Raw genomic sequence first — 15,278 nt, 5'->3', positions numbered from 1 at the left:
TCAAGAATCTGCCTTCCAATGTAGGAGATACAAGAGATGGGGGTACAATCCCTGCATCAGGAAGATCTCCTATGAGGAGGAAATGGCAATCCATTACAGTATTCTTGCCTGGAAAATGCCAAAGAGGAGCCTGGCCACTGGGTTACAAACAGTCAGACACAACTGAGCATGCATGCATGCAATAGCTCATACTTACTGTTTCTAGTACACTAGACAGTCCTTCACTTTCACCAGCGAATCCCCAAATCTTCTCAATGAAGATGGTTTTGCAGTTCAATTTCAAATGATACGAATATTTTGACTTATACCATTACAACTTTAGGGCCTAAAATCTCCACTGGACCTGCCATGTCACCAGTCTCTCCTTTATCCCAGAACAGCTCCCTCTCCCATGGCCCTGATGAGCTGTTGCAGACATTGACCACTTGCCTCAGCCCTTTTCTCAGCCACTCTTCTCAGCTTCTGCATTTGCCTTGTGTTCATCAAGGAAGATCTTCTTTGCCTTTCTGCCTCCCTTAATGTCACTCTGATTTGCTTTATTCCAGTTACAGGGAAAAGTGACCACTGTGCTGTGGAAGACTACCCTTTCTTGTTCTTGACTCTATCTTCTGCTTCAGTTAAAGACCAAACTATGTCTGCCTCCTCTCTCATGTCTCGTTAGTGTGCTTTCTTTACTTCCTCTTCATCCTCACTTTATAAATTTCTGTATCTTACCTATCCTAAATTCAGTAAATCAGATAAACCTTTCCTTGACTCTCTTTCTAGTTGTTGTGGAAACCTGGAAAAATACACATTTGGCACGGCCTTTGTCATAAAAGGTTTATCCCTTGGTTTTTGTGTCAGTTCTTTTTGAATTCCCTTACCCCTTAACATCCCCTCTCCTCCTCCACACCACCTGCCTGCCCGCCTTTCTTGGATTCTTTTCTTTTTTAGAATGTAGATTTGTATCTTTAGTCCAGTGTTCATTGAACTTGCTGCTCTCATGATTTCACATGTAACATGTTGTGTTGTTAGTCACTCAGTTGTGTCCAACTCTTTGCAACCCCATGGACTGTAGCCTGCCAGGCTCCTCGGTCCATGGAATTCTCCAGGCAAGAATACTGCAGTGGGTAGCCATTCCCAAATCCAGGGGATCTTCCCAACCCAGGGATTGAACCCAGGTCTTCATTGCAGGCAGAGTCTTTACCATCTGATCCACCAGGGAAGCCCCAACACAGATTTCCCATTGTGAGTGGGACACATTGGAAATGTCCTGTGGATGAGATTACCAAGTATGAGAGACACTGATTTTTATATGTATCAATATAATCACTGTGTCTCATACTTGGTAATCTGGTTATCCACTGGACATTTCCAGTGTCCCACTCATAGTGGGACACTTCAAACACATCTCTCACAGATGTGTGTACTTCTAACAGTATTTTTAAAACTGAAAAATATTCTTCTTTGGACATATTTCTCCTCCTTCATTCTGTTTCTTTCTGTTTACTGTGTCATCCAAGCTAGAAATGGAGATGTCACTCTTGACTGCTCTTCTGTGCCCTTCTCTCACATGCAGTGAACTGCCAAAATCTCTTTTCCTCTTTCTCTCCACCCTACTATCACTCTCTTGGGTCAGGCTCCTGCTTTTACCTGGAGTACTGCAACATCTTGATAACTAGTTTCCTAGCCTAGTTTTGTTGTTATCCTTGTCAAATATATCCTCCAAACAGCTGTCAATGCCATCTCTAATGCAGATCTATCTGTTACTCCCTGGCTGAAGCATGCTTGATGTTCAGGCTCTCTATGATCTGTCCCTTGCTTAGTTGACTAACCACATTGCTCCCCACTGTTCACCACAGCCTTCGTGTGACAGCATTACTGCTTATAATTCTCCAAATATGCTATGCTTGTCCCCATTTCTGTATTGTCTTACAGAATTCAAAACCTAAAGTCAAAAGTTTGCCACACTTTGTGTCCTTAGAACTTCTTATTTACCCTTTAAAACTCCATTGGGGTTAACCATTCCTGATATGTTTTACTTTTCCTATCTTTATGTGTAAAATCCTTAGAGCAGTGCTTATCATAAAAATAATGCTATAATCAAGTTGGCTCTAAATGTTTTACCATACTCATATTTTGATTTCACTTTTGATTTCAATTTCTCCAACATCAGCAGAACCTAAAATGACTGAATGATGGCTGTATAGTATTCCATCAAGTTGCTAAATTTTATTTCAGTTGTCCTCTTACAGGGCAGTTCTAAGTTTGTGAATTTGAAGGTATCTTATTATAGGTTTTCTTGTACTTCAGTTCATTCGCTCAGTCGTGTCTGACTCTTTGCGACCTCATGAACTGCAGCACGCCAGGCCTCCCTGTCCAACACTGACTCCCAGAGTTTACTCAAAACGACATCCATTGAGTGGGTGAGGCCATCCAACCATCTCATCCTCTGTCGCCCCCTTCTCCTCCTGCCCTCAATCTTTCCCAGCATCAGGGTCTTTTCCAATGAGTCAGCTCTTCGCATCAGGTGGCCAAAGTATTGGAGTTTCAGCTTCAACATCAGACCTTTCAATGAACACCCAGGACTGATCTCCTTTAGGATGGGCTGGTTGGATCTCTTTGCAGTCCAAGGGACTCTCAAGAGTCTTCTCCAACACCACAGTTCAAAAGCATCAATTCTTCAGCTCTCAGCTTTCTTTATAGTCCAACTGTCACATCTATACGTGACTACTGGAAAAACCCGGCAGTCGATTCCAGCTTGTGCTTCATCCAGCCCAGCGTTTCTCATGATGTACACTGCATGCAAATTAAATAAGCAGGGTGACGATATACAGCCTTGACGTACTCCTTTTCCTATCTGAAACCAGCTTGTTGTTCCATGTCCAGCTCTAACTGTTGCTTCCTGACCTGCATACAGGTTTCTCAAGAGGCAGGTCAGGTGGTCTGGTATTCCCATCTCTTTCAGAATTTTCCACAGTTTATTGTGATCTACACAGTCAAAGGCTTTGGCATAATCAATAAAGCAGAAATAGATGTTTTTCTTGCTTTTTTGATTATCCAGTGGATGTTGGCAATTTGATCTCTGGTTCCTCTGCCTTTTTTAAACCCAGCTTGAACATCTGGAAGTTCACGGTTCACGTATTGCTGAAGCCTGGCTTGGAGAATTTTGAGCATTACTTTACTAGTGTAAAGTAACTAGATGAGTGCAATTGTGCGGTAGTTTGAGCATTCTTTGGCATTGCCTTTCTTTGGGATTGAAATGAAAACTGACCTTTTCCATTCCTGTGGCCACTGCTGGGTTTTCCAAATTTGCTGACATTTTGAGTGTAGCACTTGTACAGCATCATCTTTTAGGATTTGAAATAGCTCAACTGGAATTCCATCACCTCCACTAGCTTTGTTCGTAGTGATGTTTCCTAAGGCCCACTTGACTTCACATTCCAGGATGTCTGGCTCTAGGTGAGTGATCACATCGTCGTGATTATCTGGGTCGTGAAGATCTTTTCTGTACAGTTCTTCTGTGTATTCTTGCCACCTCTTCTTAATATCTTCTGCTTCTGTTAGGTCCACACCATTTCTGTCCTTTATTGTGCTTGTCTTTGCATGAAATGTTCCCTTGGTATCTCTAATTTTCTTGAAGAGATCTCTAGTCTTTCCCATTCTATTGTTTTCCTCTATTTCTTTGCATTGATCACTGAGAAAGGCTTTCTTATCTCTCCTTGCTATTCTTTGAGACTCTGCATTCAAATGGGTGTATTTTTCCTTTTCTCCTTTGCTTTTTACTTCTCTTCTATTCACAGCTATTTGTAAGGCCTCCTCAGACAGCCATTTTGCTTTTTTGCATTTCTTTTTCCTGGGGATGGTCTTGATCCCTGTCTCCTGTACAGTGTCACAAAGCTCTGTCCATAGTTCATCAGGCACTCTGCCTATCAAATCTAGTCCCTGAAATCTATTTGTCACTTCACTGTATAATCATAAGGGATTTGATTTAGGTCATACCTGAATGGTATAGTGGTTTTCCCCACTTTCTTCAATTTAAGTTTGAATTTGGCAATAAGGAGTTCATGATTTGAGCCACAGTCAGCTCCTGGTCTTGTTTTTGCTGACTGTATAGAGCTTCTCCATCTTTGGCTGCAAAGAATATAATCAGTCTGATTTCGGTGTTGGCCGTCTGGTGATGTGCATGTGTAAAGTCTTCTCTTGTGTTGTTCGAAGAGGGTGTTTGCTATGACCACTGAGTTCTCGTGGCAAAACTCTATTAGCCTTTGCCCTGCTTCATTCTGTACTCCAAGGCCAAATTTGCCTGTTACTCCAGGTATTTTCTTACTTCCTACTTTTGCATTCCAGTCTCTTATAATGAAAAGGACATCTTTTGTGGGTGTTAGTTCTAAAAGGTCTTATAGGTCTTCACAGAACCGTTCAACTTCAGCTTCTTCAGCATTACTGGTCGGGGCATAAACTTGGATTACCGTGATATTGAATGGTTTGCCTTGGAAACGAACAGACATCATTCTGTCGTTTTTGAGATTGCATCCAAGTACTACATTTGGGACTCTTTAGTTGACCATGATGGCTACTCCATTTCTTCTAAGAGATTCCTGCCCACAGTAGTAGATATAATGGTCATCTGAGTTAAATTCACCCATTCCAGTCCATCTTAGTTCACTGATTCCTAGCATTTTGACATTCACTCTTGCCATCTCCTGTTTGACCACTTCCAATTTGCCTTGATTCATGGACCTAACATTCCAGGTTCCTGTGCAGTATTGCTCTTTACAGCATCGGACCTTGCTTCTATCACAAGTCGCATCCACAGCCGGGTGTTGTTTTTGCTTTGGGACCATGCTTTCATTCTTTCTTCAGTTATTTCTCCACTGATGTCCAGTATCATATTGGGGGCACCTACCGACCTGGGGGGTTCATCTTTCAGTGTCCTGTCTTTTTGCCTTTTCATACTGTTCATGGGGTTCTCAAGGCAAGAGGAATCATTTCTTTGGCATATGAGTTGCATACCTGAAACCGGAGTGCAAGTAATTTTTATGACTATTGTATATACAGGCATATGTTTGTACAAAAAGATCAATTTTTATGTCTGATAATGTACCATTTTTTCTGCTCTTACTAATCACATTGAGTACTTCTCCCACTAATTTAACTCATGATTTGCAATCCATCTTTTTTTGGTCTTGATTTATGATTTTTTTTAAGTCCCTGAACATTTTAAAAATTCAACTGAATGTCATTTTTTCATATATAATAAATAGTTCTTCTCCCTTGCTGTGTGCATAAAAACTGCAAAATTAAAAAAATATTTTCTTCTCTATTGTTTCTTCCCCATTTTGACCCTTATTTGATACATCAAAGCCTTCATAAAATGTTTGTTTTTGATCTCTTGTTAATGAGATTGTTATTTTTTTTGTTCCCAACCTATCTGAAGAAGATGGTATACTTTGCTCATTACCAACACGTTATATTTGCTTACTTATTATTCTCTCTGGAAAGATTTATAATTTGTGTGTATATTCTACAGATGACCCTTGTACAAGTTTTGAACTGCATGGTCCACTTACACTTGGATTTTTAAAAAAATACTATAGTACTACATCGATCTGCAGTTGGTTGAATCCAAGGATCTGAACCTTCTGGTTATGGAGGAACTGTGGGTGTGGAGCACTGACTAAAAGTTATACCTAGATCTTTTTACTTTGCATAGGGTGGGCACTCCTAACCCCTGTGTTGTTCAAGCACTGATTTCAATTTCCTTGCCTGCACTATTTCATTAGTATATATTTCTGGATAATTAAATAGCAGTAAACAAAATGGTTTAACTATAAGATAATGATACCTTACATGTGACAATATAACTGAATTCCTGCTTACCTTGACAATAGGTTCGTGTTTAGTTCAATTCAGTCGCTCAGTAGTGACCGACTTGTTGCGATCCCATGAACCGCAGCATGCCAGGCCTCCCTGTTCATCACCAACCCCTGGAGTCCACCCAAACCTATGTCCATTGAGTCGGTGATGCCATCCAACCGTCTCATCCTCTGTCGTCCCCTTCTCCTCCTGCCCTCAATCTTTCCCAGCATCAGGATCTTTTCCAATGAGTCAGCTCTTTGCATCAGGTGGCCAAAGTATTGGAGTTTCAGCTTCAACATCGGTCCTTCTAATGAACACCCAGGACTGATCTCCTTTAGGATGGACTGGTTGGATCTCCTTGCAGTCCAAGGGACTCTAAAGAGTCTTCTCCAACACCACAGTTCAAAAGCATCACTTCTTTGGTGCTCAGCTTTCTTTATAGTCCAACTCTCACATCCATACATGACTACTGGAAAAACCATAACCTTGACTAGACGAGGTTTGTGTTAATACCTGTTAATACTTTCAGGAATTTCTTTTTTTTTTTTTTCATTTTGGGAAAAGGATTGGCCTTAATAGAAATTTCTTATAAACTAAGTTGACAGGGTATTTATTCTTTGATTCAGGCAGTTCTCATGAAAGTAGCTCAAAGAAAAAGAATCTTCCTTGATACCCTTTCAGGCACATTTACCTTTCTGCTGATTACTGCACCAGCCACGAAAATGACTCTGTGCCTTTAATGAGGCAGTTTCCTTTACTTGTGTCATTCGTTTCCTCTGACAGGCAACTCATATATTCCTTGAAATCTAGCTGAAGTTATTATTTTGTGTATAATTTACTTTACTTATGTGGCTTAGTGCCTCTTATCTCTGAAATGGGGGTAATAGTATCCACCTCAGAGTTGCAGTTGAAATCAATTACTTAGATACCCAAAAGTCCTTAACTCTTGGTACCTGATTAGTACTCAGTGCGTGTTAGCTGTTGCTGCTCTTATTATTCATTGTTTATGTGTCAGACTCCATTGAACTGTGAGTTCCTAGAAGACCAAACTGGTTTTTTTTTTTAATGGATAAATAGCTGGGATGTTTAAGAAGAATCTTCACGTTAAATAAACAAAAAGTTCATTGCTCAGTCTGCATCATTAATTTAATGTTTTTCATTAGTGTTTTAAAATACAATTAAATTCTTCACGTTGAATCTTTTAAAATATTTCAGAATGAAGATTTACTAAATGAAATAAAACAACTTAAAGAGGAACTAAAGAAAAAAGATGAAAAAATCCAACTATTAGAACATCAGCTTGTGAGTATTATAGTGTGGTATTTTAAGTGAAGCCTTTTCAAACTGGGCAATATATATATTTTTTATAAAACTAGCTAGAATTGAAATTGGACTTTATTTTTTGGCTTTTAAAATTGCACTACTGTTTTTAGGTTATATGCACTCTATAAAAGTATGTGGTTTAACTTTCAGTCTAAATAATTTTTCAGAGTCGAAAACTCAATCTATTTTCAGTTGTGTCTGTTTTGGAGATTTGAAATTCACCAAGTTACCTTCATGTTACTGAGGAATGAAACTGGATATTCAGTCTTAGAAATCTGAATGGCTATCTTGTTAGAAGAAGGTTATTCTAAAAAAATGTTTCCCTATGAATGATGTTCCATGATTTCTCAGAGCCATATGATTCTTTCTAACTTTATAATTGTTACAATGTCAAATATTAGTTCCATATGAAAACTGTATGTGCTGTGTGTTGAATTTGATTATAATTTAGTTTGTTAATAATAAAAGGCCAGGATAACAAGAACATAATGGCATAAAAGCCACAGTAGGCCAAAGCTTTCTTGGAAGTTAAAAGCTTATATTGGCAAAGCAAAGTAACTTGGCAATATGAAATAGTAATTTCACTCAGAATATAAAATATCAAACATACTGAGCTCTGAGCCACTGGGGTCAAATCAGAGATCCAGCTTATGAATAAATAGTAAGGATAGATGGATCAGATGTTATGATTAAGGGTATCAGAGTATGTAATGTACCTGAAAAAAAAGAACAACCCAATAGTGCAAATTGAGGGCCTACCAAATATAAAATTAAAAAGGACAAGAATAAAACTAGTTTTTGTATTTCAAAACTAAAGACAGAGAACAAGATGGCAGAGGAGTAGGTGGACTTGGAGTCCATCTCTCTCCACAGATATATCAGGAATACACATTCAGACACAGAAGTACATGCAGAATACCAGCTGAGAGTGAACAGGAGTAGCTGACAAGAGGAAAAGAACATATAGAACCATGCAAACCTTGGTAGGACAAAGGAACTAGGGGAAAAAGCAGAAGTGTTAGGACTGGACCTGCCATCAGCAGATAGGGGAACTGAAACAGGGATCTGATCCCCGCATCGGGGCAATTGTCTGAGTCAGAGGAGAAACATTTAAGGCTGGGAGTGAAACAGCTGATCTGTGGGAGCCTAAATAGAATGAGAATCAGATAGTCCTTGCCAGAGCTGTACATACCCCGGACAGGGACTCAGGTCCCCTGGAAGGTGTAGCGTCTGGGAGCTGGAGTTTAGGGATTGTGAAGCAATCCCAGGGTGAGGGCTGCTGTTGACTGCAGAGAGTTGAATTGAGGGGATGTGAGGGAGGAGATTGTGGCGGAAAATGCCTGTGGAGGAAATCCAGGCAGCCATGGAAGCAAGGCGATTCTGCTGAGTCACACATAGGGGATGGAGCCATCACCATAGCCTCTTTCCCCACAAGCTAGCATTGGCTCCTGAACAATAGAGAGGCTGGTCGATCAAACGCCTGATGCACTGAACTACAGAGCAAGACCCCATGCAGAGTGCTCATTAAGTGCCTGATGCGCCGATCTACAGACTAGGACCCCAGCCAGGGGAACCCCTCTATGTCCCTGACCCATGGAACAACAGAGAGGGACCTCAGGGAAGGGAGCCCTCTAAGTGCCTGAATGGGTGGAGCTACGGAGAAAGACTGGCCAAAGAGGCCTTCTGATTGCCAGCTATAAGAGGCTCGAAAAAAGACTCTGATAGGGCCATAACTCCTGTGGTGGAGGCAGTCTGTGTCCCTGCACACTTGGTACCACCAGAGTCCCCACAAGTTAAGCAGCTGCACCACCTTCATGCTCAACTGTCACTGGGGCAGAACTAACACAGGCAAAAAAAGTCTTGCATCTATGCGTGCAGGGTCACTTTGGTAGTGTCTGACTCTGCAACCCTGTAGACCGTGGCCTTCCAGGCTTCTTTGTCAGGGAGAGGGGTTCTCCAGGGAAGAATACTAGAGCGTGTTGGCCAATACTGGTTGCTAGAGCACTATATTTCCTGCTGCCCTAGCCACCAACTCCCCTGAATACCTGGTGCTGCCAGAACCCCTGCAACCTAGTACCTCCACACCTGGCCTTCACAGGGGCAAACCCAAGTCCTCCAGGGAAGCCTCAGAAGCAAACCGCAGTGGACGACCCACATGCGCGGAGGTGGAAATAAAACCACAGTTGAAACCCAGGGGCAATGTGGCTAAGGAAGAAAATCCAAAACATTCCTACCAGCTGTACAAGCTGCAGATTAAATCCACACAATCAACTAGGCAGACTGTGCCTATGGAATATATAAAAGGTCATTGAGAGCTCCCACAAAAGAAAACACAGTAGTTCTGATAGCTATAGACATTGGAGGCAAGAACACAGGAGTAGGACCAGATTAGAATCTGAGCTGCCCCCACAGCAAGTCCAGAGACCAGCACAGTGTTGGAGGGCATCCTAGGGAGGTGAGGTGGACTGTGACTCCCAGCGAGGGAAAGGACTTTGACAGCAGCGACTCAAGAAAAACATTTATTATTCTTATGTTTTGACTTGTCCTGTAGATTCTTTGGGATTGTTTTTTCTTTTTTGTTCCTTTCTTTCCCCCTCCATTGTAGTTGTTAATTTTATTGGCACTATGAAATCCAGTTAAGCTTTTGAGCTTTTTTTCCCTCAGTCACATTTTTATTGTTGTTATAAACCTCTGCCTCTTCGTTGGTTGCGCTTTTGCAGTTCTATGGTGTTTTCCTTTTTTTTTTCTTTTCTCTTTTTTTAATTTTAATTTTTTAAACCTATTATTTTTTTACATTTAATCCTTTGCCTTTCCTATTGTTCTTATCCCCTTGCAGTCAATCTTTAACATATATAAATCTTCATCTACCTCTATTTAACTTTGCATATCTATTCTTTCTTTCCTTTGCTCTCAAGATATTTGTTAGTTTTATTTTCATTGCTTTATTCCCCAATTGGCACTTTGCTTTAGTTTTGTTTTCCACTTTGTGCTTTAGGTAGTTTTGTTCTGATAGATATAATTTTTGGTTTCCTTTGTTTGCCAGGTCAATCTATTCTACTTTATTTTTGCTGGACTGTTTGGATTTTGCTTATGGTTGTATATGTATATGTATATATTCAGTCATGCATTTTATTGTTGTTATAAACCTGTGCCTCTACATTGGGCTTTTGCAGTTCTGTGGAGTTTTCCTTTTTTTTTTTCCTTCCTTTTTTCTTTTTTATAATTTTATTTTTTTTAAACCTACTATATTTTTTCTACATTTATTTCTTTATTTGCCTTTCTACTGTTCTTTTCCCCTTGCAATTAATCTTTAATGTATGTAAATCTTCTTCATCTACCCCTGTTTAACTTTGCATATCTATTCTTTCTTTCTTTTCTTTCCTCTCAACATATTTGTTAGTTTTGTTTTCATTGCTTTATTCCTCAGTTGGCACCTTGCTTTAGTTTGTTTTCCAGATTGTGCTTTAGTTAGTTTTGTTCTTAACTGGTTAATATAATTTTTGATTTCCTTTGTTTACCAGGTCAATCTACTGTATTTTTGTTGGACTGTTTTGACTTTGCTCATGGGTGTATATGTATATGTGTGTATTCCGTTATTTTAGTTACTATTTGCCTGATTTTGTAACTGCCATTTGTCTGGGGTTCATCTTTGGTTTCTCATTTTTGGATATTTGTTCTAATCTCACTTAATACCATAACAAACCACTTTGGAATCTTCATTCCTGACCAGAGATCAAGCCCTGAGCCTTTGGAGTGGGAGTACTGACTCCAAGACTCTAGACTACCAGAGAACTAACCTTAGGGAGTATCAAATAGTGAGAACTCACACAAAGGAAACCACTTGAATACAAGACCCAGCATCATCCAACCACCAGTAGCACCCTGTGCAGGATGCCTCATCTAAACAACAAACAAAACAAAAATACAAACCCAGTCATCAGCGGACAGGATTACCACCTCACTCAGCCTTGCCCATCAGAGGAAAAGCAAACAAAAACTCAGCACAAATCTCACCCTATATGAAGCTTACACAAACCACTGGACCAAACTTAGGAGGGCAGACACCAAAAGGAAGAAAGAATTCAACCTTGAAGCCTCGGAAAAGGAGACCTCAAACACAGTAAGTTAAAAAAAAAAAATAATGAAAAGGCAGAGAAATACTACACAAATGAAGTAACAAACTAGAAACAGAGAAGTCCAAATAAATGAAGAGAAAGACAAACTACCTGAAAAAGAATTCAGAATAGTGATAGTAAAGATGATCAAAAACTTTGAAAACAAATTGGAGAAAATGCAAGAATCAATTAACAAAGACTTAGAAGAATTAAAGAATAAACATACAGAGACAACAACACAATTACTGAAGTTAAAAATACTCTAGAAGGAATCAATAGCAGAATATCTGAAGGAGAAGAACGAATCAGTGAGGAAGATAAAATGGTGGAAATAACTTCTGAATAGCAAAATAAAAAGAATGAAAAGAACTGAGGATAGTCTCAGAGACCTCTGGGACAGTATCAAATGCACCAACATTTCAATTATAGGGATCCCAGAAGAAGAAGAGGAAAAGAAAGGGTATGAGAAAATTTTTGAAGAGATTATAGTTGAAAATTTTCCCAACATGGAAAAGGAAATAGTCATTCAAGTCCAAGAGGCACAGAGTCCCACACAGCATAAACCAAAGGAGAAACACGCCAAAACACATACTAATCAAGCTAACAAGGAGTAGACACAAAGAAAGAATATTAAAAGCAGCAAGGGAGAAGTAACAAGTAACATACCAGGGAAACCCCATATGCTTAACAGCTGATCTTTCAGCAGAAACTCTGCAGGTCAGAAAGGAATGGCAGGATATATTTTAAGTACTGAAAGGGAAAAATAAGTAGCAAAGATTACTGTACCTGGCAAGAATCTCATTCAAAATTGATGAAGAAATATAAAGCTTTTTAGGCAAGCAAAAGTTAAGAGAATTCAGTACCAGCAAACCAGCTTTACAACAAATGTTAAAGGGACATACATAGTCAAGAATACAAGAGAAGAAAAATGATCTACAAAATCAACCCCAAACAAGAAAGTGGCAATAGGAACATACATATCAGTAATTACTTTAAATGTAAATGGATTAAATGCTCCATCCAAAAGACACAGACTGGCTGAATGGACACAAAAACAAGACCCATATGTATGCTGTCTACAAGAAACTCACTTCAGACCTAAAGACACATAATACACTGAAAGTGAGAGGATGCAAAAATATATTCCATGCAGATGGGAAGCAGAAGAAAACTGGAGTAGCAATCCTCATAACAGACATAATAGACCTTAAAATAAAGAGTATTACAAGAGATAAGGAAGGACATTACATAATGATTATGGGACTGATCTTAAGAGGAAGACGTAACAATTGTGAATATCTGTGCACTCAACATAGGAGCACCTCCATCCATAAGACAAACACTGACAGACATAAAAGATGAAATTGACAGTAACATATAAATAGTAGGAGACTTTAACACCCCAGTCACACAAGTGGACAGATACCAAAACAGAAAATTAATAAGGAAACACAAGTCTTAAATGACACATTAGATGAGCTGGATCTCATTGATATCTTCAGGACATTCCATCCAAACACAGAAGAATACACCTTCTTCTCAAGTGCACAGGAAACATTCTCCAGGATAGACCACATCTTGGGTCACAAATCAAACCTCAAATTTAAGAAGATTGAAATCATATCAAGCATCTTCTCTTGACAACAGCGCTATGAGTCTAGATATCAGTTACAAGAAAAAAACTGCAAGAAACACAAACTCATGGAGATTAAACAACATGTTTCTAAATAACCAACAGGTTACTGAGGAAATCAAATGGAAAATGAAAAAATTTCTAGAAACAAATGCCAGTGAAAACACAACAACTCAAAATCTATGAGGTGCAGCAAAAGCAGTTCTAAGAGGGAAGTTTATAGCAATACAATTCTACCTCAAGAAATAAGAAAAACATCAAATAGACAATCTAACTTTACACCTAAAACAACTGGAAAAAGAAGAAGAAAAAAACCCAAAATTAGTGGAAGGAAAGAAATCATAAAGACCCAAGCAGAAATAAATGAAAAAGAAATGAAAGAAACAATAATAAAGATTAATAAAACTAAAAGCTGGTTCTTTTAGAAGATAAACAAAATTGACAAGCCTTTAGCCAGACTCATCAAGAAAAAGAATCAATGCAACAAAATTAGAAATGAAAAAGGACAGGTTAGAACAGACAGTGCAGAAATACAAAGGATTATGAGACTATTATTAACAACTATATGGCAATAAAATGGATAACCTGGAAGAAATGGACAGATTCTTAGAAAAGTTCAATCTTCCAAGACTGAACCAGGAAGAAATAGAAATTATGAACAACCCAATTACAAGCACTGAAATTGAAGCTGTGATAAAAAGTCTCCCAGAAAACAAAAAGTCAGGTCCAGATGGCTTCAAAGGAGAATTCTACCAAACGTTTAGAGAAGAGCTAATGCCTATCCTTCTAAAACTCTTTCAAAAAATTGCAAACTCATTCTACAAGGCCACTATCACCCCGATACCAAAACCAGACAAAGACAACACACAAAAAAGAAAACTACAGGCCAGTATCACTAATGAACATAGATGCAAAAATCCTCAACAAAATTTTAGCAAACAGATTACAGCAACACATCAAAAAGCTCATACATCATGAATAAGTTGGGTTTATTCCAGGAATGCAGTGATTCTTCAATACATGCAAATCAGTCAGTGCGATACACCATATTAACAAACTGAAAGATAAAACCATATGATATTCTCAATAGATGCGGAAAAAGCCTTTGACAAAATTCAGCACCCATTTATGAATAAAACTCTTCAAAAAATGGGCATAGAAGGAACTTAACATAGTAAAGGCCACATATGATAAGCCTACAGCAAACATTCTCAATGGTGAGAAACTCCCATTATTCTCAAGGGTGAAAGCATTCCCCCTAAGATCAAGAACAAGACAAGGATGTCTACTTTCACCACTATTACTCAACATAATTCTGAAAGTCCTAGCTACAGCAATCAGAAAAGAAAAAGAAAGGAATCCAGACCAGAAAAGAAGTAAAGCTCTCACTGTTTGCAGATGATGTGATACTGTACATAGAAAACCCTAAAGATAGTATCAGAAAATTACTGGCACTAATCAGTGAATTTAGCAGAGTTTTCAGGGTACAAAATAAGTACACAGAAATCACTTGCATGTCTATATACTAACAATGAAAAATCAGAAAGAGAAATGAAGGAATCAGTCCCATTCACCATTGCAACAAAAAGAATTAAATATCTGGGAATAAACTTACCTAAGGAGACAAAAGAACTGTACACAGAAAAGTATAAGACACTAATGAAAGAAATTAAAGACAACTTAAACAGATGGAGGGATATTCCTTGTTCCTGGGTAGGAAGAATGAATGTTGTGAAAATGACTATACTACCAAATGCAGTCTACAGATTCAGTGTGATCTCCATCAAATTACCAGTGGTATTTTTCACAGAACTAGAACAAAAAATTTCACAATTCATATGGAAACACAGAAGACCCTGAATAGCCAAAGCAGTCTTGAGAAAGAAGAATGGAGCTGGAGGAATCAACCTTCCTGACTTCAGATTATACTACACAGCTACAGTCATCAAGACAGTATGGTACTGGCACAAAAACAGAAATACAGACCAATGGAACAAGATGGAAAGCCCTTCTCTTTATAGTCTTTTTCTTTCTTTATATCCCTTAGTTAGTTTTCTTAAAAACAGCAAAATATCATCAGAGGAGCCATGGACTAGGAATTAGAGAACTTTTCTTGTTGTCCGTATTAATTAGCTGAATGACATTGGCAGTTTCTATCACTCTAGTGCTTTCTTTATCAAAAATGTGGCGGTTTTTCTAGGTGATTTCAAGTCGTTTTACATTTCTAGCTTGCTATACTTTTTATCTTTTTTCAGAAATAGACAGCTCTAACCTCTGTTTATATGTAAACTTTAAAAAAAATACAGTGACAATATAATGTGTTAAATTCTTATTTTATGAGAAATATGCAGATACAAAATCAGATT

General features: G+C 38.6%; 1 protein-coding gene across 32 annotated transcripts in view; it reads left to right on the top strand.

Annotated features, from left to right (window-relative positions):
• The window catches only part of CCSER2 (coiled-coil serine rich protein 2), a 163,767-nt gene that overhangs the window by 111,918 nt on the left and 36,571 nt on the right, over positions 1–15,278 (top strand). For all 32 annotated transcript variants that reach the window (XR_014075052.1, XR_014075053.1, XR_014075062.1 and 29 more), the window contains one exon: positions 7,057–7,143. Coding sequence is in view for 27 of the 32 variants with exons in the window: in XM_081563271.1 (XP_081419397.1) it covers positions 7,057–7,143 (87 nt within the window). In the remaining 5 variants the exon portion in view is untranslated. The remainder of the gene's footprint in view (positions 1–7,056; positions 7,144–15,278) is intronic.

Source organism: Giraffa tippelskirchi, chromosome 2 (genome assembly GCF_054371585.1).
Source record: "Giraffa tippelskirchi isolate mGirTip1 chromosome 2, T2T-mGirTip1v1.2.pri, whole genome shotgun sequence".
NCBI lineage: Eukaryota > Metazoa > Chordata > Mammalia > Artiodactyla > Giraffidae > Giraffa > Giraffa tippelskirchi.
Note: the sequence above shows the minus strand (reverse complement) of the source record. Positions and strands in the feature narration are given on the sequence as shown.